Raw genomic sequence first — 27,510 nt, 5'->3', positions numbered from 1 at the left:
GAAGAGCTATTTCAGATAACTGTGATTACACCAGCACTCTTGTAAAACTACCCATTCATCATTTTTATAAGGACAGAAGTCACTTAAAAAGTTCAATTCGTATCATTAAACTGCACAGTTTATCTGCATCTAATCATCTTTTCACATTTATTGACAGTTACTGATTCTATTATTGAAACACATTGGAGAACATAGTACAGTCCCAACAACATGGACAGTTTTAGAGGATTTTAATTGGATTTTATACTGATAACAATGAATCTAAATAATTAACAATACAAGATCACCGGGTTCAAACATGTCAAAGGTGCATACATGTAAATATAAAGGTTGGTGAAGGATGAAGATGTAGTTTCCAAACAGAGCGGCCATGAATCAGGAAGATGGCCGTCACAAAAACAACCTTTGTTCAAATCAACTGAACCCAGTGGATTTTTTTATCCTTAAAGCTGAGCTGTTGAGATTAGGTCGGATCTACAGGCGAAACAAATTATGTTCATTACATTTTTAGGTAGTGACCAAACACGCTGGAGTTCCACTTGCGTTGCCAGGCAACGGGGCAGAGCTCCTCTGAGGTTGCTAGGTAACGGGTTAGGATTCACTGGGGTCACTAGGTGACGAGCAGTTCCTGCTGATTTGTGAATTTACATTCTGAAGGTTTTCGAAACAAATCGTTTTCCAAACATCAAAAATATTAACTTTAACCACTATTCTGTTTTTAAAGCAGGAGAAACTCAAATGGAAGCACAGAAATCAGATTTTAAAAATAGATTTACTTTAAATAGCAGTAAAAACAGTTGGGAGTTGCACTGGTTGATCTAATGCTACTGCAGCTGTTTCCCTGTTAACACAGAAAGTCTGGACTTACAGCTTTTTATTTTAAATTTTTTGAAAATGCTGAGCCGAAGCTGTGAATTGTGCAGCTACATGTAGACGAACAAAAGTAGACGCTGTAAGGCATTGGTGACAACACGATTTAAAAAAAGCAATAGAGCAGCTAAAAGAAAATTGAAGTATAATGGCATTCATAAAGAATCAATAGTTACCAACAACAATAGTGCTCAGTCAGCATGAGCAGCAGCTTTCTGCGCCGAGCCTCTCCGGGTTAATAATGCTTTACCCTCCTCCTTTGTGGGGCTAAGCCCGTAATTATCAACTATTTAGAGGAATGTCAGTATTACCTCAGTGAAAAAAGCTGCAGTCGCTGACAATTCCCTTTAAAAGCACTTTATATAAACGGTGACTGGATTTCTACTGGGGCTGCTGGTAAAATCCCTCATTTATATAGAAAAATTACATGATATATGGTAATTTTTCTAGTTTTATTTCAACTGAGTAATGAAGTTTCAATCATAACAACTGCTTCCTTGCTGAGACTAATATCTCTCCCAGAATTATACGTTTTGTCAGCTCACAGAATTAATTAAACACGCTGGCTGGCCTGAGCAGAAATAATTAGTGGTCTGATAGTGGTCTGACATTTAACACACACTCAGAAAACCTCTGTTGATTTTCCTCCAGATCCACCGGAACACTGGACATGAACACACCAGCACACGGCTGGATGACGATGAACTAACACTGAACATATTCGACTCAAAGATCCGCATTTGTCAGCCATGTTTCCTTCCAAATCCTCCGTCTCCCATCGTGTTTCACCAAGCAGAGCATTTGCTGGGCTGTTTATCAGTTATTATCAGGATCTCCTCCAAATATTCGATGCATTTCACTGTCCACCCACACAGGTGTTGGTACCTGATTGGATCTGGTTCTGACGGCAGCGTAGGAGACTCTGACATGCTGCATCGGTTAGGAGGGACGATTCTTTATTCTCTTCCTGTTCAATCATCAATCGTTTGAATTTCTGATCAAATTCTCACTAAACGTAGAAGAAAATTAATTCCTGTACTAGCAGAGTGATGATTGGCTTCTTGTTTAAGAGTTTCATCAGATGGAAATGTTTTTATTTAGGAATGGAAACAATTCATCAACTTCAATTAATTCCCCGTCAAGGGTTTATTAGATTAAAATTTGATTAATTGATTAATTATAATGTCCACTTAGATCATTTTTTGTGCGCTGTAGTTTGGCCTCCATCCAGGAGATGGCGCCACTGGTCATTGTTAAAATGGAGCCAGTTGATGTATTTGGATATTTCACGCATGCGCAGAACACCAGAGGGTAAGAAGACGATTCCATCCACATCAATTAGCTGAATGAAACCTGTTGGTGTTGTTAATTTAGAGACTGCGCTACAGAAAGGGGAAAATGATGCAGAAAATCCGTTAAAGAACAACTCAAAACCACTTTTCCTGCTCTGTCTTGGCTGCGCTACACTCAGACTCGTTGCTATAGCAACGGAGAACAGTGCCACGATATTCAGTACCAAAAAAACAAACATTTCCCACAAGAACAGAACATTCAGTTTGTCACAGTTTTATGATTTCAGGTTTGGTGTTTATATTTGCAATTATTATTAGGTGATTGCTGTGGTAGATTAGCTACCGCTGCTATTAGCTAAGCTAACACAGCGGTGGTTGATCAGCTAATTTAAACATCTGCTCTTCTGATGATCTGTCAGAGTTGGTGTTTTAGGCCGTCTTTTTATTTTTAACGCCACCATCAAGGAATTCGGGAACACACTGAATTCCACAGCTCATCTGCATGTGAAGGTTGTCAAAGTCAAGCTAGCATAACTGAAATGTTTCCCTCTCTCTCGCCATTTTTTTCTCAATTAAAACTTTTTCCTCCCCTCGTTATCTAGTTGTTGTAGTGTTGATAATTAGTAGCAAAGCACTGCGTTCCCTTTCTTTTAAATATGAGGCGTACATCTAAGATTTAGTGCATTACATCGATAACTAAACAGAGTCATCATCAGCCAGCAGCTTGTTACCCTCCAGTAGAGATCCAGGAGAGATCTTGCGCACATGACGTCATGCCGCAAGAAGGCCTATAGAAACAAAGATGGCGCCCAAACCAGAACAGAAAACAGAAAAGATCCTAACAAAGTCCGGTTGGTACATAAAATTCACTTTATGCGGAAATATAAACACTCGACAAACGACAAATGAGATCAATCAACTTTAGATTAAATCACCTTGTTTACATCCCATTAATGTTTAGAACATACTTTCATTTTGGTATTTTTTACTAATTTAAAGTGCATGAAACACATTTCTCACATCTCCACGCCGCAGTAACCGAGCTGCACACACTCCTGCATGCTCGCAGGAGGAGAGCGACATACAAACACAGGCGCATCCTTCCTCTACAGAGGCCTGACTGATAGCCTGATCCATTTCCTGTAACCATTAGAGGCGGCCCTCGATTATGCAATCCATCCCAAGGCTATCATCCACCTCTATCAATAATAAACATCTCCAAACTAGGGCTGGCCTCCCAGGATGCAGGCGGCGGCGCCCAGCACGCTCCACTGCGCCTGCTCGGACCTTCGCTGACTCCGCCGTTCCCTTCCCTTGTCCTCGCTCAAACCCAAACCCGAACCCAACAGCAGCGAAACCTTTGCTTCTCACATTCATCAAAGCCGCAGCTTCATCAACTGTGACAGAGACGTGTGAGTGCCGACGGCGGCTGCAGACGGCACCGGAGGCTCGCTGACACCAGACAGACGCTCAAGTCTGAGGTTCCTGCATGTGATGGGATGGGAGTGTCACACTGGGTTTTAACTGACTGGACTAGGAGCAGGAACACACTCCTGCTGTTTTATATAAATAAAAAACAAACGTAGCTCTACTGACTCAGTATTTCATTTCAGATTTCATACTGGAACTGCTGCGTTTGTATTTTCAGCTTCACTCTCATAAAACCTTCAAAAACACAAGAATATTTTTCTTTCCACAGTTTGCTGCATAATAGTGAACCTTTGCTAAACGATTAATACATATAATTGTCATAGTTTAGCATATTATGGAGCTTTAAAACACCATTTTACTGAGCTCAGTTAATGCAGCACTATTGTTGTAGTTAGCAGAAACTAATGCTAAAGTGCAAACTTCAATTCAAATTATATTTCCCTTTGCTTCATAATTACATGTTCTATAATGCTTTTAATCTTACATTTTGCACTTATATCTAGTTCTCTACTGTCCATGTTTCATTTTGTTTGTGTGTGTCTTGATTTAAATGCATTTAATGGAGGGAAAAGGTAAACACTCTTACTCCACTTCAAAATAAGAGCATGAATATCAATGTCTAAATAACTGAAAAATTGTCAAAACCAAGGATTCAACACAAATGTTGAAATTTATTCAACTGAAAGCTTAAGAAACAGCCAAATAAATGAGCAACTCAGAATTTATCTGGAAAAGATTAAAACAGGAGAAGCTAAGTACGCTAAAGGTTTACAAAGTTAGCAAACAAAATTAAAAATTAGCTCTGCTATTTGCACATTAGCTGAAGCAATTTACTACATTATGTATTTTCATCAGATCTTTTACATTCAAAAACTCCAAACATTTCCAACTGAACCGTTTTGGACAGAAAGTGCATAAATCCAGCTCTCCAGCAACAACTGTGTGATTATTGATGCCATCTCTTTGTTTTGTTTTTTTAATAATTCCTCCTTGTTAAAGAATCAGGGTCAAATGTAGACATCATCTGTCAACGTCTATGTTGACGCAGACAGAAAATCTCCGTAGACCAAGAGGAAGATGCAAACAAGTTTCTGTGTTTAGTGAAGAAATGGAGGATAAAGTTTTTTATTTTAAGTATTTTTGTGAAACTGAAGCATTTTGTCCTGTGAACCAACATGGCTATTATTAATGTCCTGTAAAGCTTTCAATCTCTGCAGAATAATTGCCTTTTCCCCATTTGTTTGGTCACTTGTTGAATAATGTATAAGGAAGGAAGCACCAAGTCAGAGTTATTAATTATTTTAGTCTGTCACTGAGATAAAGACTGAATAATGGCTGATATAAATTCAGTTTTTTTGTTTGTTTGTTTTTCTTGGCTTTTCAGCAACAGTGTGCTGTTTATAAATGAAGATAGATTATATTCAGCCTGCTGCACAAATTTTAGGTTACAGCTTAAAATTACCTTTCAGTTCAGTTCAGTTTATTAATTTGATTCAATTCGGTTTGGTTATGCGTCACCAATTCCCAATAAATCTGATCTCACTGCACTTTACAGCCCAAGAAGTTTCGATTCACATCCAGATCAACTCAAATTACACTAAAGAAGTCAGATTTAGTTTAATCCAGTCCAGATTAATTATAATACAATACAGTCAACTGTCTAAGGTTTGAAATGGATCACTGACTTCCAGCAATAACACAGGTTATCTAAATACAGCGAATTCCTGGAGTTAAAGATACGACAGCTAACCACGATTAACTAACATCCACATTTAAAAAAGGTTTATTTTAATAGCTCAAACAACAAATGTTAGCTTCCGCCGCAGCAGAAGCTAACATCTACACAGGAGGTGTTAGCTTAAATGCATCCATAAAATCTCTTAAATTCATTGACAAAACTATAAGTTGGTCTTACATACGTTAACTGTTAATTGTTCATTTTGTCGTGGCTGAACTATGTAATCTCGTATATTCTACATAGATTTTTTGGCACAAGTTTGAGTCGTGCACAGGCATCTTCACTGAGTTTTGTGATTGAAGGCAGTTGAGGCTACCGCTAACTAGCTGCTAATATTCCCTTGCTAGCTAGGATGGTAGCTTTTTTGTGTCTATCATGGGTAAGTGCAAATTCATCGCTGGTTGGCTGGACAAACTTCTTCTTTTACACTGGTTCATTTCAGTGGCTGATTTAGTTCCACATATATCAGATCTGATTTCCCCCCCAGATGAACAGATCTGAATTGTGCTGTTCAAACTGCCATAAAACAGAAAAACGTCGCCATACTGAATCCAATAGGAAGAACTTGAATTATTACCGTTTTTAAACCCAAAGCCTGATAAATGTGATTTTCTCTGCTTTGAAGTTGTATATACAGTTGAACATAACATCTTTATGGACAGCCTAATTAGTTTGGAGCAACCAAACGTGGGCAAGAAATGGATTCAGTGAGTCGCAGACCTGAGCAGCATCAGAACCAGACTGAGGTCAGAAGAGGAAACACGGAGGAACAACAGCCATAAATCCGCTCTGTGCCTGACACCGCTGTCTGTCCACAGGCCTCCTGGACGGAAATGTGTCAACTGCTGTCTGTGCAAGTGACAAACTATTCTCCCATGATACCCGGCCATGTTTACAGACTCTGGTCAAGCACTTCCAAGGAAGAAAAACACAAAGAGATAGGCGGGGAGAGCGGCGCGGCAGCGTGACAGCAGGGAGATGGAGGGAGATGGAGGGAGACTCGGAGGTGGTTGGCTGCTGCTGCTGCTCTTTAATCGTTGGCAGTCTCCTCTTGATTAGGGCCCAGCCTGCCAGTCCTGGTGGAGTCTGCCTTGGCGAGTCGCTGGAGACGCTCTGCTCTGTAATGGTGTGTGACAGGCCAGCCAGAGCCACAGAGGAACTGACACGGATGCTACGTTTTTTCAGCGGAGGTGCCTGACACAATTCCTCCTCCAGTCCAGCATCTCCTTTCCTGGTTTCTGCATTAAATCTGTATTTATATGCCTCAAACTAACAGGCTTTCATTTTTAAACCCAGACACATAATTAAAGGTAAGGCTTAGGGTTAGAATAGATCTATGGTTTATACAAAACATGTTCATTACACCTTCTGGACAAAATTATTCTCAGATAATGAGATTTTACCTGTTTTAGGTATTTTGTCTCTTTAAATCAAAATAAGCTGCTGCTGGCCACGCCCCCAAACTCAACTTTTACAATCACACAATAAAATGCAGACAGAAGCAACCACCTCTGGCTGTGCAGACGTTGAGCCTCCTGCACAACCAACCAGAATGCAGCAAGTGGTTTCTGGATGATAAGTCAACGACAAAACACTTGTCTTTTCCAGCAGCCATTGTACAGCGGTGAAACCAGCCGACCAGACGTGCTGGGTTGCTAGGTAATGGTGGAACGTGACACAACAATCGAGAGGCTCATTTTCCAAACACCGGAAAACATGAACTATTTGCCAAAAACATCTGGGTGTTTCTTTTTAAGCATGTGGATTGTGGAAGAACAAAGAGGTGCAAAAGGTGGATTTTGCCAAGCTGGTTCCCTTAAAGGCATTTCAGAGCTCACGCCAACTTATCTGTGCTAACTGCGGCTAATTTGTGAAGCTACTTGGTGGTTAACAGCACACAGGAGCGCTTTCTGCTCAGACTAAGTGTCTGTGTGTGAAACACCAAGTTCTCGTTCAGCGCTCCCGTCCTTCAGACCCGAACCTCTCCTCGCTCATTCCACTGCTTTTAATTAGTATATTTATCTCTCTCAGACGAGGAGAGGTGACTGCAGCGCCGCAGAGAGCCGGCGACAGCTACCTGACAAATGAACTGACCCAAATCACCCAAACAGATAAAATATACACACACTTTATTTTTACAGCAGTGGACCTCGTCTGGGCTAATCGGGATTCATTCTGCTCCAGAGATATTAAACTGTAATATTTCTGCTGCTGTTAGAAGCAGCAAGATGGCAACTTCAATGAGAAGCAGAACAACATGGGGATAAAACTCCATGTTCTAGTTTCAGATCCCAGCAACATTTACAGAAGCTAATCAACGCTTTACCATGTTTTGAATTTAAAGCATTTAGAAAAATCTAAATAATTAAAATTCCTCTGATGCCAGTGGATGGAGGAATAAAAACACAGAAAGTGCCAATAACTGAAGGATTATATTCAATGATGGATGGACGGGCAGAAGGTGGGATGACGTTTGTTTATTTGTTTGTTTGTTTATTTGTTTGGATTCCTGTTGCCATTGTAACAATGGTTTCTCTTCCTGTGTTCCACTTCATAAAAAGACATTCATTACAAAAACGTAGATTGACAGAAATTGTCAGGATTTCTAATAATTCAGTTGAAACTACATACAGATTTAAAGTTCTACAGACTTAATCTACTGATGTGGCTTCTATTCATTTTCGTAACTTAAATTTATGAACTTCATTGCTGAATGGGAAGGCAGCTACAATTTTTAAACGTGTTTCTCCCTCAAACTACCTGAACTGGGAAGCAAGTTTAAGTGACTCTTGCACTTTGTTCCAGGGTAGCTCAAAATCGCCATGTGAAAATGTCTGCAAACAGATGCGCCATTATACAACCGTACATCTTTGAAAAGCATTAGTAGAGCCTCCTGAACAACCAACGAGAACGTAGCAAGTGGCTTCTGGATGGTAAGTCAACAATAAAACATTTGTCTTTTACCATTGAACTGCAGTAAAACCAGCTGACCAAATGTGCTGGAACTCAGCTTTGGTTGCTAGGTAACAGGCAGAACTCTGCTGGAGTTGCTAGGTAACGGGGAGTTCCCACTGATTTGACATTACAGTTTGGAGGTTTTTAAAACGGCTCATTTTCCAGACACCAAAAAACATGAACTAACTGCCAAAAACTCTGGATGTTTTTGTTTTTTTATGCATGGGCTGTTTGTAGAAGCAGAGATCCAAACAAAAGTACAAAAATTTTTATTTCCCATAATATGTTCCTGTTAAACTATACTTAAACAGGCAGACCAGATTAAGAACAATTAATTTATTAAACATAGGTTTTTATAAATGTGAACTGTTTACTGACCCACATTTTCAGATCAATCATGTTTTTGTAAAAATCTCCAGTCCGCTCACACGGTGCTTGATGGGATGCAAATATATGGAACGAGGTCTGCTATCTTTACCAGCCGATCCTGGGAGAATCGGAGGGCAGAGCTACTTTATGTTGCTGCTGGGATCCGAGCCGGAGAGCTGTTACCTCCTGTGATCTGGGAAAGAGAAACAAAACCTTCTCTCGGCTCTGGTTTGAAGGTTGCGCTGCCCTTCCACCCTCCCACCAACGTCACACGGTTAGCATCAACAGTTAGCATTCCAGTGTAACATTAGGTGGGAGAGATTTGAGGTCAGGCTGCATTAAAACAAGCAGCAGGAACCTTTCTGAATGTGCTGCCATCATGAAAGACTTTAGCAGGTCAAACTGGTTGTGACTTTATTCCAAACATGTTTAGTTTTCCAGAAATAAAACACTTGGCTTGTGGTACTTATGTTAAGTGTGTTGAGATATTTGCACGAGAAACTAATCAAAAGTACCTGATAAGACATAACAAAATGCTACAAGAACAAATTATTTAAACTTATGATGGTTTATAATTTATTAAATCAATCATACATGTAGAGCTGTTCAATATTTATTTATAAACAGCTTCACTTTGTGTTTTAACACAAAAATTAGTGAGAATCATCATTAGTGGTTACTGTGAAATTAGCTGTAAAACTACAAATGCTACTGGTTTTCTAAGTTATAACTTATAGATCTCATTAAGTTTATTCTACTTTAATCCAACTCCAGTCCATTTGCCTAGAAAGTCCGGTTCTAAACAAACGAACATTTGGTCTGAATGTTAATCAGACCGAAAATCAAACTCTGGTCGGCCTAAAAACCTCGATCTGGGTTCGGTTGAAGTGAACTCTGGTGTGGTTCGAATTCATATGTAAATGCCAAGCAGACCAGAGACCGTTCCAAAAGCAGGAAGTGGACTACAATGCAGGGCATTCTGTGAAAATACAACCAAAACAAACATGCTAGCTTTAGCCTAGAGCTAGCATTAGAAATGGCTTGTGGTCTTTTGCTATCAACAATTCTGATTGTTAAAATCTGACCCACTCCAACTTTGCTTTCACTTTGTTGCACTTGGTTTCTTCTTCAGAGGTTTTTGGGCCATTTCCTTTGGTGGTTCTTGGTGCAGCGCCCCCACAGGTGAGGAGGGAAACAGGTTTCTCAAAGGGTTTGGAGGATTTGAGAGAGCTGTATATACAACTTCAAGAGAAAAAGAACCACGGCAACTGGAAATGTAACAAATGTTGCAACTTTGGCCCCAATTATACTATGGCCATTGTAGATAAAAAAAAAAAAAAATTATAGAAATATTTTGATTAATTTCAGTAATTTCCAAGAAAAAAACAAGAAAATTTCCAAGCTCCAAAAGTCAAAGAATTTGCTCGAAAAAAGTCAAAATTTTTCAACTTAACGTTTATAGAAAAACCTTTTAGGAGTTTTGGAAATTTTTATAATATGGTTGACAGGGGCATATGATGGAAAATTCACATTTTGCACATGTTTGTACTTCTATTTGGGTTTCTGCAGCTTCTTCAAACAGCCCAAGTTCTTAGAAGAACATCCAGCTGTTTTTGGCAATAAGTTAATATTTTTGGTGTCTGGAAAATTAGCTGTTTTAAAAACTTTCAGAATGTAACATCATAAATCAGCAGGAACTCCCTGTTACCTAGCAACCCCAGCAGAGTTCTGCCCGTTACCTAGCAACCCCAGCAGAGTTCTGCCTGTTACCTAGCAACCCCAGCAGAGTTCTGCCTGTTACCTAGCAACCCCAGCAGAGTTTCAGCATGTTTCAGAAGTCGACAATTTGTCCTTGCTTTTTTCCAGAAAATTTCTGAGTTTCTACTCCCTTTTTTCTATATAATGTAAATAACAAACATAGCCTTTTATATTTCTGTGGAAAATGGGAGTGCAAAAAATAAAATTTCAAAGCAATATTTCTAAAACAATGTCTGCTGCATAAATTATATTCTTCAATGTCATTTGATGCATAATAAATCGAGTGGAGTACTTAATGTGGTTAGTGGGTTGTTCAAAGAATTTTTTATGAGTCACAGCTCAAACATTACATTACAGAGCATCAGACAGAGCAGTAAAATGTGCTCTTTATTCTGTTTCAGCTCAAGTGCTGCGCAGCTCCGTGAGCGCACATATTTTTAGAGTAGACGAGCCCTTTGGGAATCGGCAATGTGACCTGGCATTAACATAACCAAACCAGGAAACTAAAGCTTTCCCAACAGATGTTATGAGAGGAATTAGGAGGAAATGCTACGTGATTACCGCAGGCATCCAGGGAAACGGTGAAAATAAAACAATGAATCGCTTTTAGAGAAATGTGCCGTTGAAGTACGTCGGATCGGAGCGGTGAGAGAAAGACTCGGTTCCTTCCAGTCAGTTTGTGGCGACTCTAATGCTTCTTGGCAATGAATAGTGTCCATTGATTCAACCACATCAAACTCACTTCCTCTTCACAGGGCGCCCTGCTTGCATTTTGAGCATGAGGGAAAGAGAGAGGCACAAGTTGCCAGATCGGACTGATAGTTTCCAGCCCAAAAACAACAAAAAACCAGAACAACTGTAAAAAAACAAAAAAACAAAAACAAGTCAACTGTAAAAAGACCAGCTGAAATCCCCCCACAACCCCAAACCCAACCAAACTCCCCAAAGACGACCAACCAAACTCCCCAAAGACGACCAACCAACCTTTAAAAAAAATAAAACAACCCAACCCTATAAGAAATCCGCCCAAATCTGACCCTTTAATGAAATTTATCTTGATTGCGCCAAATATAGTTTTATAAATATATAACTGTGTGTAAAGCAAAGTAGTCAAATTTTGGTAAATTGTCGTTGATCCAAAATATAAGTGAGGTTTTGCACAACTGCTGTTTTAAATGACAACTAAATATTTTTTAAAACTATTTTGGGACAACCATACTAATCAAAGAAAAAAGTTTGTCTTGTATGTAAATTAATGAATATATGAAAATTGTATGTATTGTGAACAACGGGGCCAAACAAAATCATCCAGAGGCCGCAAATGGCCCCAGAACCACACTTTGAACATCCCTGTAGCAGAGGAAATCCACCCGGGATGAGGATTTATCCCACGTCTCCCCTGATTGGCCTGAACAAACTGCCAACAGGAGGAAAATCACGTTTATCTGACGCTGATTGAGAGTGATTGATGGTGTCACGAAGGTCACGTTTCCTCCGCCTGACGAAATAAATCAGAAACCGCCACGCAAACAAACCCAGAACACACACATCCGAGTTGACCTCTGACTCACACCATGTCAGGACAGAAACTTTCAGGTAATCTGCTGGGAGGAACCAGCAGCATCAGCAGACGAATGAAGCTGTAATGTCATCTATCTGTTAGCGTTGCTCTCAGGGAAGCAGAAAATGGAGATAAAAGCCAGCCAATCGAGTGTCAGCGTGCCGACTGATGGCGTCCCGATAGCGGCGATGGATGTGGAGGCGCGCTACGCCTGTAAACCGCTCCAGAAGAAGAGTCCGCAGGGACAAATAACCGAACTCTTACTATGAAACGAAAATGTCTGACTTCAATCTAACTAATTATCCAACTTTGTATTTCATGGAAATGACCAGCCATAACTTTAACACGGTGACAGGAGCACACTGGTCCCACTAACTCAGAAACATTCAATAAGTTAAAGAACCGGTGTCCAAAGTGTGGTTCAAGGGCCGTTTGCGGACCTTGAAATGATTTTGGTCGGTCCCCAGATCACAAATAACAAAACAGAAAACAACTGATTAACAAAAAAAAGTTTAATGGTTTTAATTTAGCTTTTTTGATGTTTTGGATCTTTAAGAATTTATAGATTTCATAAAAATTTTGTTTATTATCAAACAAGTACAACAGACTAGAAGAAAACTCACAATGAACTAAGTTTGATGCAATAAACAATTAATTAATAGCATGATAAATTAATAATTTTCATTCTGATTATTTTATTTACTTCATAATCCATTTTATTTACAGTCTCTAGTTGTGTATTTTTGTGTTTTATTTTAGATATTAAATATCTTCCAGTTCCAGTGTGAAACTGTCTGTACCAAATTGAAGTTTATTCATCTGTATGAGGGTTAACTTGAATTATTATAATCAATATATTAATTGAAAATGGTCTCAAAAATATATGTTTTTAAGGAATGCTGGAATGCATTCTGGGTAGATATCATATGGTTGGTGCTACAGTGCTAGTTAGCTCTGCCAACCTGGAATAGTAATTTTTGTGCAAAAATAAACATTCAGCCCTTCAATTTGAATCTAAGCACTTTGAAATCAGAATGAGAGGAAATGAAGATGAGGAAGATCAAATGGAGAAAGGGGAGAAAGTCGAACAAAAACCAAAACGTCAACAAAGATTCAACTGAATGTTTACAAAGTAAATTAGCGCTTAGAATTTATCTGGAAAAATCAAATTCAAAAATCAACATTTAGCTAAAGCGCTAAGCTGAAAATTAGCCTCACTATTAGCTGAAATGTGCCCACCGCTGAAGCCAACCAATTAAAAACAGATGCTAATAACTCGTCCTTTTAGCAAGAAAAAGGTGCAAAATGTTGAGAAAATTCATTCCAGGTGAATTTCATTGGTATTTTTCTGCTGTGGAGGTGAGGAAGAGCCATGACCGCAATGTAGCGCTAGGTCAGCCATCTTTGACAGCTGCTGGATTAACGTCAAGCTGTCAATCACCTGTAGTTCAGCTGCTCCAGGACCAACGTGTTTCCGTCTGTACTGACGGTTTCTCTCTTCTGGAGGTAAACATGAAGCATGTGTCTCACCCTAAACGTCTCAAACTCAAACTAAACTCTGATTCCAGTAATAAAAACAAAGCAAAAGAGCCAAACATAAATCGACCTTTACCCGCATGCCGAACAAAACCTTATGCATATTTCACATATTGCATCACTACAATCAACCAGTCTGGAAACAAAATGAAACATTTCAAGTCCTTTATGCTGAAATCTGATGCCTCTTTCCACAACATTATGCTACAGACAATGATACACAACACAGATAATGAACAACAGTCACTAATTCTCCAACCAGCAGATGTAAGAACTTCTTTACAATCTGGAACCACATTATCTTCTTACCTTAAAGTCACAAATGCACGTCACCATATTCCCAATTCTTAGGCACTCCCCGTCAAACTTGCAGGTATTGGTGTCGCACAAGAACAGGTCCGTGTCCCGGTCATCAAAACCTGAAGCACAGGAAGTCAAAAACAGACATAAAACCTGAAGTTATTATCTTTGGACCCAAAGAGGAACCATGTAGTCAGCACAGATTCAGTTATTACAGCCAGAGACTAGAGATCAGAGCTGAACGTTCAGAGCCACATAAAGATAGTTAGAAAGTCGGCCTTCTATCACCTGAAGAATATTAACAGGACTAACGTCTGAGCAACATTTAGAGAAACTCCTCCATGCTTTTATCTTTATCACATTGATTATTGCAACAGTGTTTTCACAGGTCAGAGAATAAACTTTAATATACTTCTGTCAGTTTATAAATCTCTGACCAACTAAAATATATTTAATATCTGGTGTTGTTTTATCAACCATCCAGACCGCTCTGGTCTTCTGGTTCTTGTCTGACTAACCAATAATCAAGTGGTTAATCTTTAGTTTTACTGCAGCTCAATCTACTTCTCTATAACAGAGTTAACCAACTGATGAAAAGATGTATAGGGTAGCTGTAAACGATTATTTTAGTAATCTATCAATTATTCTGACAATTAATCAGGAAACAAAATTTTTAAAAATGTGTTAAAGTAAAATATCGGTACATACTGAATTAACAGCAGTATTAATATTGGAGATCAACATCAGCCCAATTTTTTACATTTGTTTATCCCTAACAATTTCTGTAGTTTAGAAAATTAACTTACAATAGGAGCTAAAAAGGTTTTTGATTGATTCTTCAAAAGAACCTGAGTTATATTCAGTTTAATAGTAAAAAGCAGCAGGCTCACAAAGACACTTATAAAAATGTCTAATCGCTAGTTTCTAGTTTATGTATTTATCTTCAGTCAATTAAACAGATTAACTCTCACTTCGCCCAGTCATTTGTAGCTTTTGTGTCCATGTTAGCAACGGGACAGAAAAACATGAACCGCCGCACTCCGCTCCGCCGCGTATTTGTTGAGACCGGCATGGAATAAAATTTATTTTCTAGTTCGTTTATAAAGTCAAACTTAAGCTAACCATCGGCTACAGTAGCCGTTCCGTTTAACGATTCCACCTGTATAAATACACCTACGGCGCTCTACACCTTTCGCTCCGAACACCGCTGTGCGCATGCGCATTACCACGAAGTAGGACGGATTGATGGGTAGCACAAGTAGTCAGAACACCGGGAGGAGGGAGGCTACTGTGTTCCGTCAATCGCGCCAGTTATTTTAAAAATGTTTATTGATACACCGATAAAAGATTAAAACCCGGATATTATTATCAATCAATGAAATCCATCCGGTTGCACCGGATCGAATTTAAAACTGGACATGTTATGCTAGCAGCACTTAGCATTCGTCACTCATAGCCGGAAGTGAGAGCGTGGTGCCACAAAAATAATCACCCGGCTGGAACACAGTGCGCTAAATTATAAAACATAATTTAATGGAGCACTCGAGGAATTTTAATAATCGACGTACTCGAATCATTCAAAAGAATCGTTGCAGCCCTGGTGCGGTGGTCAACATATCACTGAGTATTATGGCCATTCTAAAAAATGTATAAAAATTATGAAAATAAAGTCGAAATATTATGGGAGTAGAGCCATAAAACTATATTTGCATAATATGACAATACTATCACATTGTTTCAACTCTCATACGACTTTATTCTCGTAAATTATGACTTTATTCCCAATTTTATTACTTTATTCTCAGAATATTAGAACTATTTTCTTAATTTTATTACTTTATTCTTGTGTTTTAATTCATTTTTGTAATACGGCCCTAACACACCATCTTACCTAAACATAATATTCTGAAATATTTAAATATATGCTGAAATATTTGTAATAATATAATACTGAAATAATTATACATGCTTATATACATAACTATAGTACATTTAATTTGAACTAGTCATTTAAGCATTTATTTACTTATGTATTTCATAAATTATTGAAACATTTACATCATTACAAATACTACTTTTCTATTTCACCTCATTGTATTTAATTGTGGCACTAAAATAGCAACCTTAAGGATGTTTTTCGGTTGCTTTTGGAGAGCTACTACTGCATTATTTTCTTGCGTTTCTTTAAGTTGCTTGTTTGAATGCTGGCGGACACTCAGGGCACGGTGCTGGGACATGATCCAATTCAGGCCGTGTTATGAATCTCAAATGACATTCTGAATCAAATCACAGTCATACAAGGAGGAGACACTCAGCTCAGGGCGATTTGTCTACCTGGAATGATTGCTTACAAGAAGCCGCCCCTATGTACATGAAGCCATTTAGAAAGCAAAATGGTTTACATTCAGACAGATTCCAGCTGACAGGAGATGGAAACGTCTTTGTTGGGGGCAGAGGCATGTCCTTCATTTCTGATTTAAAATAGGAGAGCAGAGGTTATTTTTAAAGCATCATCCAGCTGATGCAGACTTGATGTTTCGAGTTGTTGAGGCTGAAGCTGGAGAGAGGTTGCTGCTCCATCACGATGCAGAGAGAAAGACAACAGGACAGATTTACAGGCAATTTAGAGCCACCAGCTAAACCTCGATACCAAGACTGGACGTCCACAAACACACAACCAGCTACAGATTTACTTCAGTACCTGGAGTCATAAAAGGTAACTTTAGGAGTATTTCTACTCTTTTACTTTTACTTGGGTAATTTTATTTCAAAGTATTTCTACTCTTACTTGAGTAAAATGTCAGGATTTGCTACCCATTGAATGAAAAACAAACATGTTTTAACCAGAATTCACCAGACTCAGACACACACCTGCAGTTTTTGTAAAAGTTTCATAAGATTTTTATTTAAAGAAACTGATTTGGAAATATTTATTTCCTTTTGCCTGATTTTGTTATTTTTTGTTACTGGTATGAATTATTGTCATTTTGTTCCTTAAAATAACAAAAATCAACTTAACTTTAAATTTTGGTCCATCTGATGATGTAATTTTTGAATATTGAATTATTGATAATTTGATCAGATACTCAGTACTTGAGTAAACCTTTTACCAAATAATTTTTTACTCTTAATTGAGTAATTTCTTGGATGGCTACTTTTTGCTTTTACTTGCTTAAAAACAGCAGTAGTGCTACTTTTGTTTCTGTCACCATATTATGATATGAGACTCTCCACTTCTGCCATCTGAAGAAATCCACCAAAACCAACCAGAGTTTGCACCATATTACTGTTACATGTAGCATATACGCTAATGAATAGCATGGTGGCCATCCACTCTTAAAAAAACTTAAAATGTCTTAAATTTATTAAAGAAAATGTACGTTGGGTTTAAATAACTCATGTTTGTTATTTAATCTTGTATATTTACATGAAAAAGTCCCTCGAGAAAAAAACCTGAACGACATGCAGATATTTTTACTCACTGAGATCTTTGACTCGTTGAGGCAAAAAGCTGCTAATACTTGCTAGCTAGCTAGCTAGCTATATGCCATGTTTAAGAGACAAACTGTCATCTTGTAACATTGTTTATTATTGTGTCTGATTACCTTTTGTATATTTAGATATTTCCTAAACTATCTTCTTTCAGTATGTTTTTGTGAAAAAGCGCCATCTAGTGGCAGTAGCTGACAAACCACAATAAAAGTTCTGCACTCAAAAGGATGTGAAGTTAGCCTGATTCCTAACAGAACCCAGGTTGTGGGATGCCATAAAAACAGCCCAGAAATATCACAGTTTATTTACAAACAGGCATTTCTTGTAAGTTTCTGTCGTGATTTACATCTTAAATTTTATTCATATTAAATTTGAATTGGTGAAACTTCCATATGTACACAATCACTACAAGGTAAATTAATCATGGTTGTTAAAGTTTGTTTTTATTTCTTTGATTATAAACAGGTTTATTGGTGGAAGGGAAACTGATGAAACAGTTCTGGTCAGAACAACATTCGCTGACAGAAAACAGAAAACAATCGGCTGGCTGACGTTGTTTTGGTTCTTCTAGCAGCTTCGTCACGGATATTTCCGTTCTGCAGATGTAAGTCGGTTAGGAGGAGAAACTAAACGACTGCAGGAGAAACAGAAATAAAGCTGTGAATCCTGGCTGACCTCAGGATGTGATTATTATTCTTCAGTTAACGAAGCATCGTAATGCGTTGCATCCTCAAATTACAATCACTGAAACCTTTTGTCCCACTAATTTCTATTATTAGGTCATTATTTTTGTATTATTTCAGAAAAAGCCTCCAGCCATTTTGCTTTAATGTAAAAATAAACAAAAATCGCCCTACTTGTTGTATAACCAGCAGTGACAGAGAACATGATATAACTCAACCTTTATAAAATAATCTGCATTCAGATGTCAGACAGCAGAATATCTCTGATATATTTCAGATTAAATGTGACTGAACACGTCAGGAACTGCTTTTCAGCTGCAGCTTAACGGGGGAATTAAAACCGCTCCGACTTTTCTGTTTTCTCTCTGCCGCTCCTCCAGCTTTGACGCTGTTCGGCGTTTTTGTTTGCTGAGTCTCGTGTCTCCCAGAGACAGAGGACGGCGTTGACAGGACGTTAACTCTTCTCTCATTAGTCAGGATTATGTTTCAGTGGCAGATGTCACATCAGAGAGAAAATCAGCTCAGATCCTGATGTTAGTGATGCTAACAAAGTGTCCGTTTTTTTTTGTCAGGGATAATAAATCCAAAGTGTGTCGGATTTATTCTATAGTCCAGTCAAAATTAGATTTAAAGGAGCAGCATCATGTCAAATCAACTTTTTGTAGCTTTATATTATGTTATAATGTTATTCCCTTGATTTGCCTTGATTCTTTCATGTATGTTTGGGAAATCTTTTAATCTCCATGGCAACCATTCAGCTGTGCAAAACGTCTGGGTGGACCTAGCTCCTCCCCTTTTCAGTTCCTTCAGACTAGCCAGCAGCCAATAGAGCTCATTGCAGGAGCTACTTCTCAGTGAAAAGCTGATATAAATGTTGTTAAAGGGTTAATAAAGGAGCCATGTTGGATGACTTCCTGTAGGCAGAGCTTCAGAAAGAGCAGATGCTTCTTAAAGAGACAGAGGCCCAATTTGAAGGCATTAAATTACAAAGTCGAATTTATTTTGACATATACAGCATTTATATAACAACTGAAGATAACATAAATGTTTTTATGTCTGGAAACACATAATACTGCCCATTTAAAACATGGTGAGACAAACAGGATGAAGAAACTTTTTTTCTGGCTCAGTTTTATCAAAATCTTTGCTTTTGTGTCTTGAATCTCAAAACTTAGTAAACTCCCACTGAGTCTCTGTGCATCCATGAAAATTCAGAACTTTGTGCATCTAAAATTAAGGCCTTAAAATTAAGGACAACTTGTGAATTGCTAAATTCACTGGTTGTCCTGCCGTAAAGCAGTTAAATAAAGATCCACAAACAACCACAGAGCTCTAAGAGTTTATTAAATCTAAACTCACAAATAACAGATTCCTGTCATTCGATGGAGTCAAAATTCAGACTGGATGAAAAACTGGATGAACTTCAGATAATCAGGAAATGACTTTACAAACCGTCGGCTTTTAATGGAGGCCAGAAACTTTTCTGTTGTGATGTTTTATTTTATTCATCAACTTATGCTGTATTATTGTTTTTGCTGTTATCTTCTGTGTGTTTCTTTTAAAACTTTTTTTTTTTTTATGTTCTTGTTTAAAAAGCTGAATTATTTGTGGCTCTGTATGTATATTATCTCTTCTGAACAGGAAGCAGGAAAACCTTGGGTGTTTGTTTGACCTCATCCAGGAGCAGCCAGCTGTGACCTGCAGCAGCTTCCAGACTCTCAGCGTTGATCAGACCATAAATGAAGCTCCACTTTTCATAACGCATCATTCAGGAGCCGCTTGAAGTCGAGAAGCCGCGGCGCAAATTACAACTCCGAGCTGCGTCTGCACATCAATGGTGATCATTTTTAAAGTTTCCAGACAAACAGAGGGAGTTTTGTTCCTGTCTTAGTTTCTGCTCATGTGGTGCCGCCTCCAGGAAATTCACTTTAACGGCGTGAAGACGTTGGATTTTCAAAAAACATTACGGTTTCCGCACAAAACGCAGCTTTTATTTCAGATGAAATGTCTTCAGAAATCCTCTGGAGGGATCGCTTTAATAAAATAAACAGGAACATAAAAGTTAAGGATGCAATCATTCTAAATTATTTATTACTTTATTAATAGTTTGTTTAACTACCTTTATCAGTTTTACATTATTTCAGTTACTGAAATGGATTTTATTTATCTATATTTGACTTTCTCTACTTATAATAAATCACTACTTAAACAGCTAGCGGTATTAGCTCCTGTTAGAATCAAAATAAGCGGTGATGCTCTTATTTTGAAATGTAACTTGAACGTTAACAAAAGCAAAAGCAAAAGTTATGAAGACTTATAACTTTACATTATTCTGGTAGTATTATAACTTTATTCCAGTACAATATTATTTTCTGCACTATTAGAACTTTTTACTCAAAATCTAACTTTATTCTTTAAATATTACTTCACTCTTGCAACACTTTCTTGTTTTAATCTAACATCTTTTCAACTTTATTCTCGTATTATTGCAACTTTATTCAAATATCATTACTCTTTTCTTCTCATCTGACTCTGTTCTTGTAATTTTATTTATTTTGTATCTTTCTGCTCAGTCTGGTTCTCTGCTGTAGACTCAGCAGCCAGATGTTTAATAAAGCCTCCTCTCTCTCTCTGCATGTCTCATGATGATGGACTCTCATGCACATCACCCTCTGTAAACGAAGCGCACCAATCGATACACCTTTCCTCTCGTAAAAGCCCTCTCTGGCACGGCGCCGCCTCCTCAGGCTGCTGCAAACCAACCTGCTGCTTGGCAGAGTCACTTCTCTGCTCCGATATGCCATCATGGAGCCAAGAGCGCCGACATGAGAGGCCTCAACGCGCCGAACGAGGCCCTCAGCCTGAGAGGGCCACATGAGGCAGGCTGAGAGCCGCGAATAGAAAAAATAAGTAAAAAGATGCCAGAGAGGCTGGCGGTCAGGCAGCTGGCACGCTGACGGCCACGCCGCGGAAAAATCCCAGCAAAAATCAGATTCCCTTCAGCTGCTGGAAACAAAAACTACAAAAACTACAAAAACTACAACCTGCTGAGTTTTCAGGTTTCATTTCAGTAAAACAAATAATCAGCAGGACAAAAGAACACATCTGCAGACTTAACCAGGAACAAGATAATCAGTTTTTCTGTTTGAGATTTCAGAATTTCAGACCCATTGAAATTCACTGAAATTTCACCAAATTTAGCAAAAACTTTCTGCTCTTTGACAGTTTGTTACTTCTGCTTTCTTCTACTAAGAAACTCCATTTCACTTTTAAACAAATCACAACACGTTAAACTATCCTCAAACGATTCAGCGTTTTGAAATCTCTTAGGGTTTTTCTAAAATCTCGATTTAAGTTTAAATTAGATTTTTCCCAGGTTTATAATGAAATCCTATGGAGAAACTGACAGAGTGCAACTGACGGTTTATAACTTTCTCACAAACAAAATGCTGTTGTTCATTCATATTCCACTCTGCAGAAATAATTTATGCATCAGAACGTAGCCACAGATGTCTAAAATGTTGCTGCAGGTAAAACAGTTTTCCTTCAAACTCTCCAGGATCTGAAAACGTTTCAATCCTGAAGCTTTTCACACTTTCATTAAATCCATCACTTTAAAACTCAACCATCATCAGAAGTTTGTAATTAAAGTTATATTATGGTATTTATATGCCTGTTCAATATAAAAAAACAACAAATATGTTATATTACATAAACAAAATGATTATAAACTAAACTATTTTCATAAGATTATGACTTTATACTTTACATATTATGATTTTTATTGTTCACATTATTATGACTTCATTTTAAAATGTTTTATTCTTGAACTTTTGCTTTAGTCTCTAAATATTAACTAAATATCACGACTTTATTCTCATAGAAATATGACACTACTTGATGTTTTTCTCTTTAGCAACAAATATTGCTGAATATATTACTTATCAATATATTTCTTAGTCTGTATGTAATATTTTACTCACAGACTAAGTAGTGAATTACTTACCTTCTCAGTAATGATCAGAAATTTATAATCAAAACTATCTTATGTATTCATAAGCCTGTTCAATTTAGTGCACTAAAGAATCAACAAATATATTATATTAGATAAACAGAATGATAATAAACTGACTGTCAAGACAAGAAAACCTGTGGAACCACAACAACAACAACAACAACAACAGCAACAACAACAACAGCAACAACAACAACAACAACAACAGCAGCAACAACAACAACAACAACAACAACAACAACAACAACAGCAACAACAACAACAACAACAACAGCAACAACAACAACAACAACAGCAGCAACAACAACAACAACAACAGCAACAGCAACAACAACAACAACAACAACAACAGCAACAGCAGCAACAACAACAGCAACAGCGACAACAACAACAACAGCAACAGCAGCAACAACAGCAACAGCAACAACAACAACAACAACAACAACAACAGCAACAACAACAACAACAACAGCAACAACAACAACAACAGCAACAACAACAACAGCAACAACAACAACAGCAACAACAACAACAGCAACAACAACAACAGCAACAACAACAACAGCAACAACAACAACAATAATGATGAGCATCGTAAATATCAAGCATCACAATAATGTATAAATTGTTTATAATCTGTGCTTTATAACAAGAAATACAATCTTTTTAAAATCTGATAACAGTGTCAGTTTCTCCAAGAGGTAAACACACTGAAGTGTTTTGAAATGAAAGGAGGAGAAGCAGAAGAAGAAGAAGAAATGCCGTTAAACCGTCTGCAGCAGCCAGAACCAGATGTGCCGCCTGGAAACTACAGGAAAACCGTAAACAGAACCGCCGAGGGATTCATTACCGCTGGAGGCTCTCGCATCGTCTTATGAACAACAATCCAATCATGACTTACACGCAGGAAGTCACTCCGTCTGCACCACAAACACAAAGGAACCGTCTCTGTGAAGCGGCCACAAAGGAGCGCCGGCGTTTCCTACCGACGTAAATCTCTGAGGACTGGAAGGAACCGACGATGAAACGAGGATTTTTCAGACAAACGGGAGGAAGGATTCCAGCAGGGAGTCGAGCTTCAGTGGAAACCGCTTGGAAGATTGTAAACTTTGAATCACTTTACAGTTTTTTAAATTATATTCAATATGTTTTACATCAAGGCTCAAATAAGGTCATTTTAGATAAGAACATAGAAAATACTTGGCCATCAAGGAGTAAATTTATGCCACAAAATATTAAATGTTTAGATTAATTTAATGTATTTCGAATAAAAAATTTTAATTGAAGATCTGACAAAAAATAAAAACAAGTTTATAAGAAAACACAAAATAATTGGCCATGGAGCAGCAAATTTCTACAAAATCCCAGAAATGTTGAGCTTTTGGACAACATTTGCTCAATTGTGTTTTGTGACAGGTTTACTGTGGGTCTGTGCCTTACCAGGGGCATGAAACTCTGAAAAATCTCCCAGTCCAAACCTCCAGGTTGGGAAGAGAAAAGATTTTTCTGAGATGTGCGGTCCAGGCCACTTCCTCTACTTCCTGTTTGTTACCGTAATGCATCTGGTGAAACCACACTTTGTGGAGACAAACATAAATCACATTTTCTATTTTCTATATTTACAACTTTTTAAAAGTTACATTAAAATTTGCATGACAATTGGATGGAAACAGCTGGAGATTAGCAGCTACATAATCAATCGTATCAATCGTAGCCTAGTAACTTCGCTCCAAACCAGTTGATGGAAACATCTTTAATTCACATTTTCCTCTTTCTTTCTGTTTAGCAACATTTTAAAAGTTCGCTCAAAAGTCGGAAACCTAGCTCAGATATTCTAGTCGATGTCATTTTGAACTTCAGTTGATTGCGCTGATGATCCTGGATCTTAAAACACGTCTCTGTAGAAAATGGGTATTTTGAGTAAACGCTTCATTAAAGGCCAGTATTGTGTGAAATCGACGTCTTTTCTTTCAGCTTTATATCATAACATGATATTATTTTACTCTTCTTACTGGAGTGTTGCTTTGATTCTTTTATTCATGTTTGAGAAATCCTTTAATAGAAGGATTCTATTCAGCTGCATAAAACGGCTGACTGGGCTTAGCTCCGCCTTCGAGTCAGAGCTCCTCCCCCCACTCAGCTCCTTCAGACTAGCCTAGCAATTAGCAAACACCTGGTGAGCTCATCATAGGAGCTACTTCTCAGAGTATCAGTAGTAGATACGTTGTTAAAGGGTTAATAGAGAGCCATGTTGGGATGACTTCAGAAGGAGCAGGACTTTTTAAAGAGACAGAGACCCAATTTCAAGGCATTAAATTATGAATTAAAATTTCTAAGTTATATTTGATGTGTTTAGCATTTTCTCGTCATCTGAGGTTAACATAGTTACTTGATTTGCTGTAAATTGGCTCCACATGCCTGGAAAACATAATTCTGCCGCTCACATAGATGCAGCTGGCTGTTTGTATTTCCTCTGTATATTCTAAAAACATAGAATATGTTTTTAGAATATACAGGCCTGCACTGGAAATCCGTGCAGGCCGGCAGTAAAACTGTCCCACTCTGGAGGAACGGCGGCTCCGGTGAACCTTCCTGCTGAGTCTGCAGTCCCTTCGTTTCTCACAACCAGTTTTTCCAGACATGCAAACATGTTAGCTGTTCATCACAACCACGTTTCTGAGCGAAAAACAATCTCTCTGCTTTCTGCAGCTTTACTTTCCAGTCCCTGCAGAAGCAGCTGTGCATATGTTTGGAAGACATCGATACTTGAAACTCAAGCCAACTTGGCATGTTTTTCCCGGCGCCTTGTAAGCTCAGATTTCTGCATATTGTTTAGGCTGGAAAAAAAACAGCAACAAAATAAAACAAACACATGAGTATGAAATAAAAAAAGATAAAGGAAATGTTGCAAGAGATTGCATCTTCTTCCCGGAGCAGGAGGTTAGAAGTTCAGCAGCTCCAGTCGTGTCAAAACTTCATCCAGAATCTCAGTGATGAATCAAAGAAAGCGTCTGCTTGTCTGTGCTTCATCTGTTTGGACAACAGTTTGTCTGGTCCGCTTCAGATCTGGCAGGTTTGTTACCGGAGGCATGTTTGAGGATTCTGTAATCAGCTCTGCTCTTGTCTGGTGGTCCTCGCCTGTTCTGTTGGTGTTTACCACAGAGCCTAAGTTTCCCTTGTTTCTTAGCAACATAACGAAAGGTCACGGCGACGTGACACTCGCTACGGAGGCTCTGATTCCAGATGCGTGACCTTTCTGCAGATGATGCAACAGGTTTAGATAATCAGCATAAGGACGCAGTGTTTGTGTTAAAGAGACGGAGCCGCCGGGACTCCAGTTACGACTCGTTTGGTTAAAGTTCCTGATGTGGAGATAGAAGCTGAGGAGTTAAGAAGCTTCACGCTCAGAAAATATGAAACTCTGGATGTTTTTTAAGTGAATTGGCTCCATGAATCAAAACTGCCATAAATTTCAGCCAATAAATCAACCAACAGTCTGATCGATGCTACAGACGCGTGCTTTGTTCCTGACGGGATCATCTTGTACATTTTTCCATTTCTGTTGGGTTCAAAGCCACGGCGTTAATCAGAAATGTTTTCACACCTGATAATCTGGTAGATTCAGTTCCATTTGAGATCAGAACTGAAACGTCGGTTCCAGGTCCAGTTGCTGTGGTTCTCTTTCTCTCTACTCTTTGTCAAACCAACCAAACCCTTTGAAAAACCTGTTCCCCTCCTGGCCTGTGGGGGCGCTGCAGCAGGAAGGAAACGATACAAAAACCTCTGAAGACACTGAGCGGTGTAAGATGGAGCGGTGTAAGATTTTAGCACTTGAGGATCTTGAGTCAGTTCTCCTGCTAACGCTAGCCTAGCACATTTGTTTTGGTTGTATTTACCCAGAATGCCCTGCACTGTAGTTCACTTCCTGTTTTTGGTGCAGTCTCTGGTCCGCTTGGTGTTTACATATGCATTCAAACTGAACCAGAGTTCACTTCAACAGAACCAAAACCAGAGTCTGGTTTCAGGTGGGATCAGCATTCAGTCCTTCCAAACGAACCGGAGTCGGATTAAAGCAGATTAAACAGCTGGTGTGAATGCACCTTATAATAATTCAAAGTAAATTGTTCTAACAGCTAAAATCACCTGAAAAATTTAAACTCCCTCTAAAAACACTTACAACTGTCTGTTTCAAGAGTTCAAGACCAAATATAAGTTATTATGCATTAATACACAAACCGTCTTAGCATTACCACAGACGCTAACATCTACGGTCTTCCTCAGCCGTACTCCTGGATTGGCTGCTTTGAAAACGTTAGCAATAGCATGTCAATTAGCTTTGTGCTAAAGGTATTTCTGGTCTTCTTTGCCACCAAATACGTCTAGTATTAAGCTGAACTTTTCTGTGATGTAATTATTATTATAAATGCCTATGTTGCTATGGTTTCATGTTTTTCTCTTTCTGTAGAAACAGATTTCAAAGGTGTTGATATGCAGATGTTTATGTTCCAGCATATTAGTGAAAACTGTAATTCCCCATTTGTGACATAAAAAAATAACAACAAATTAAATCTTTTAAAAATCTCTGACATGTAAAAAGAATAAAATTCAAATTCCTTTAGTTGCATTAATTTTTTACAGATTCTGTTTGGCTGAAATTAAATAAACAAAAATGACACAAAAAACAGGAGAGTAAAAAGCAAAAAATATTATTCAAGTAAGAGTAGCGCTACTTCATCATACTTTTACTCAAGTGAAAGTAAAAAAGTATTCGGTAAAAAGTCTACTGAAGTACTGAGTAACTTATCAAATTATCAATCATTTAGTATTGAAAAATGACATCATCAGACGGACCAAAAATACCAAATCATTTTTGGTATTTTTAGGACATTAATGACTAATTTATATGTAACAAAAATAAAAAATCAGGTAAAAAAAATATTTTTCCAAATCAGTTTCTTTAAAAAAAAAAAAACTTATAAAACAGAATCTGCAGGTTTATGTCTGTCTGGTGATTTTTTGGTTTTTCATTCAATGGGAATCCAGAAATTGTATTCAAGAGAAGAAATAAAATGACTCATAAAAATCTGAGTAAAAATGTATAAAAAATAAAAATAAAAAAAAAATTAATCAAGTATTTTTGTCACAAAAACATCTTGATAACATTTCTGCTCCACGTCCTGTTAGCTGTCAGCACTTTTTATTTTTCAGCTGCTGTAATTTAAAATCTCGTTTGTTCTGCTGAGAATCGTTTTAGCAAATACAGACAAACGTTTTATTAAACATGAACTGTACGGGTTTGCTGGCGATTATGTCATCTTCCTGCAAATAACACCTGAACATGGCCGCCAGGAAAGCCTATACTTCCTGCTGCTCCGGGAGGAGATTACAGTCGCCTGAATAATTAACGAAAACAAGCTGCCAAACATCAAATATTGAACAGATAATGTTTATATGTGAACAATTAAGACTGCAGCAGAAGCACTTTCTGGTCTAAAAGAGAGACGATGTCA

At 38.0% G+C, this 27,510-nt stretch overlaps 1 protein-coding gene across 3 annotated transcripts in view; it reads right to left on the bottom strand.

Moving 5' to 3' along the window:
• Window positions 1-27,510, bottom strand: part of tmeff2a (transmembrane protein with EGF-like and two follistatin-like domains 2a) — a 113,296-nt gene that overhangs the window by 81,258 nt on the left and 4,528 nt on the right. The window contains exons 1-2 of one of the 3 annotated variants that reach the window (XM_044131868.1): window positions 14,988-15,048; window positions 13,820-13,929 (exon numbers count right to left, since the gene is read on the bottom strand). In XM_044131868.1, the coding sequence (XP_043987803.1) occupies window positions 13,820-13,929; window positions 14,988-15,033 (156 nt within the window). In that variant the 5' untranslated portion in view covers window positions 15,034-15,048. Of the gene's footprint in view, window positions 1-13,819; window positions 13,930-14,781; window positions 14,848-14,987; window positions 15,049-27,510 lie in introns of those variants that run through there. The other 2 variants (XM_044131869.1, XM_044131867.1) reach the window with 2 other exon arrangements.

Source organism: Gambusia affinis, linkage group LG11 (genome assembly GCF_019740435.1).
Source record: "Gambusia affinis linkage group LG11, SWU_Gaff_1.0, whole genome shotgun sequence".
Lineage (NCBI taxonomy): Eukaryota > Metazoa > Chordata > Actinopteri > Cyprinodontiformes > Poeciliidae > Gambusia > Gambusia affinis.
The sequence above is the reverse complement of the archived record's forward strand: the minus strand, read 5'-3'. Positions and strand labels throughout refer to the sequence as shown.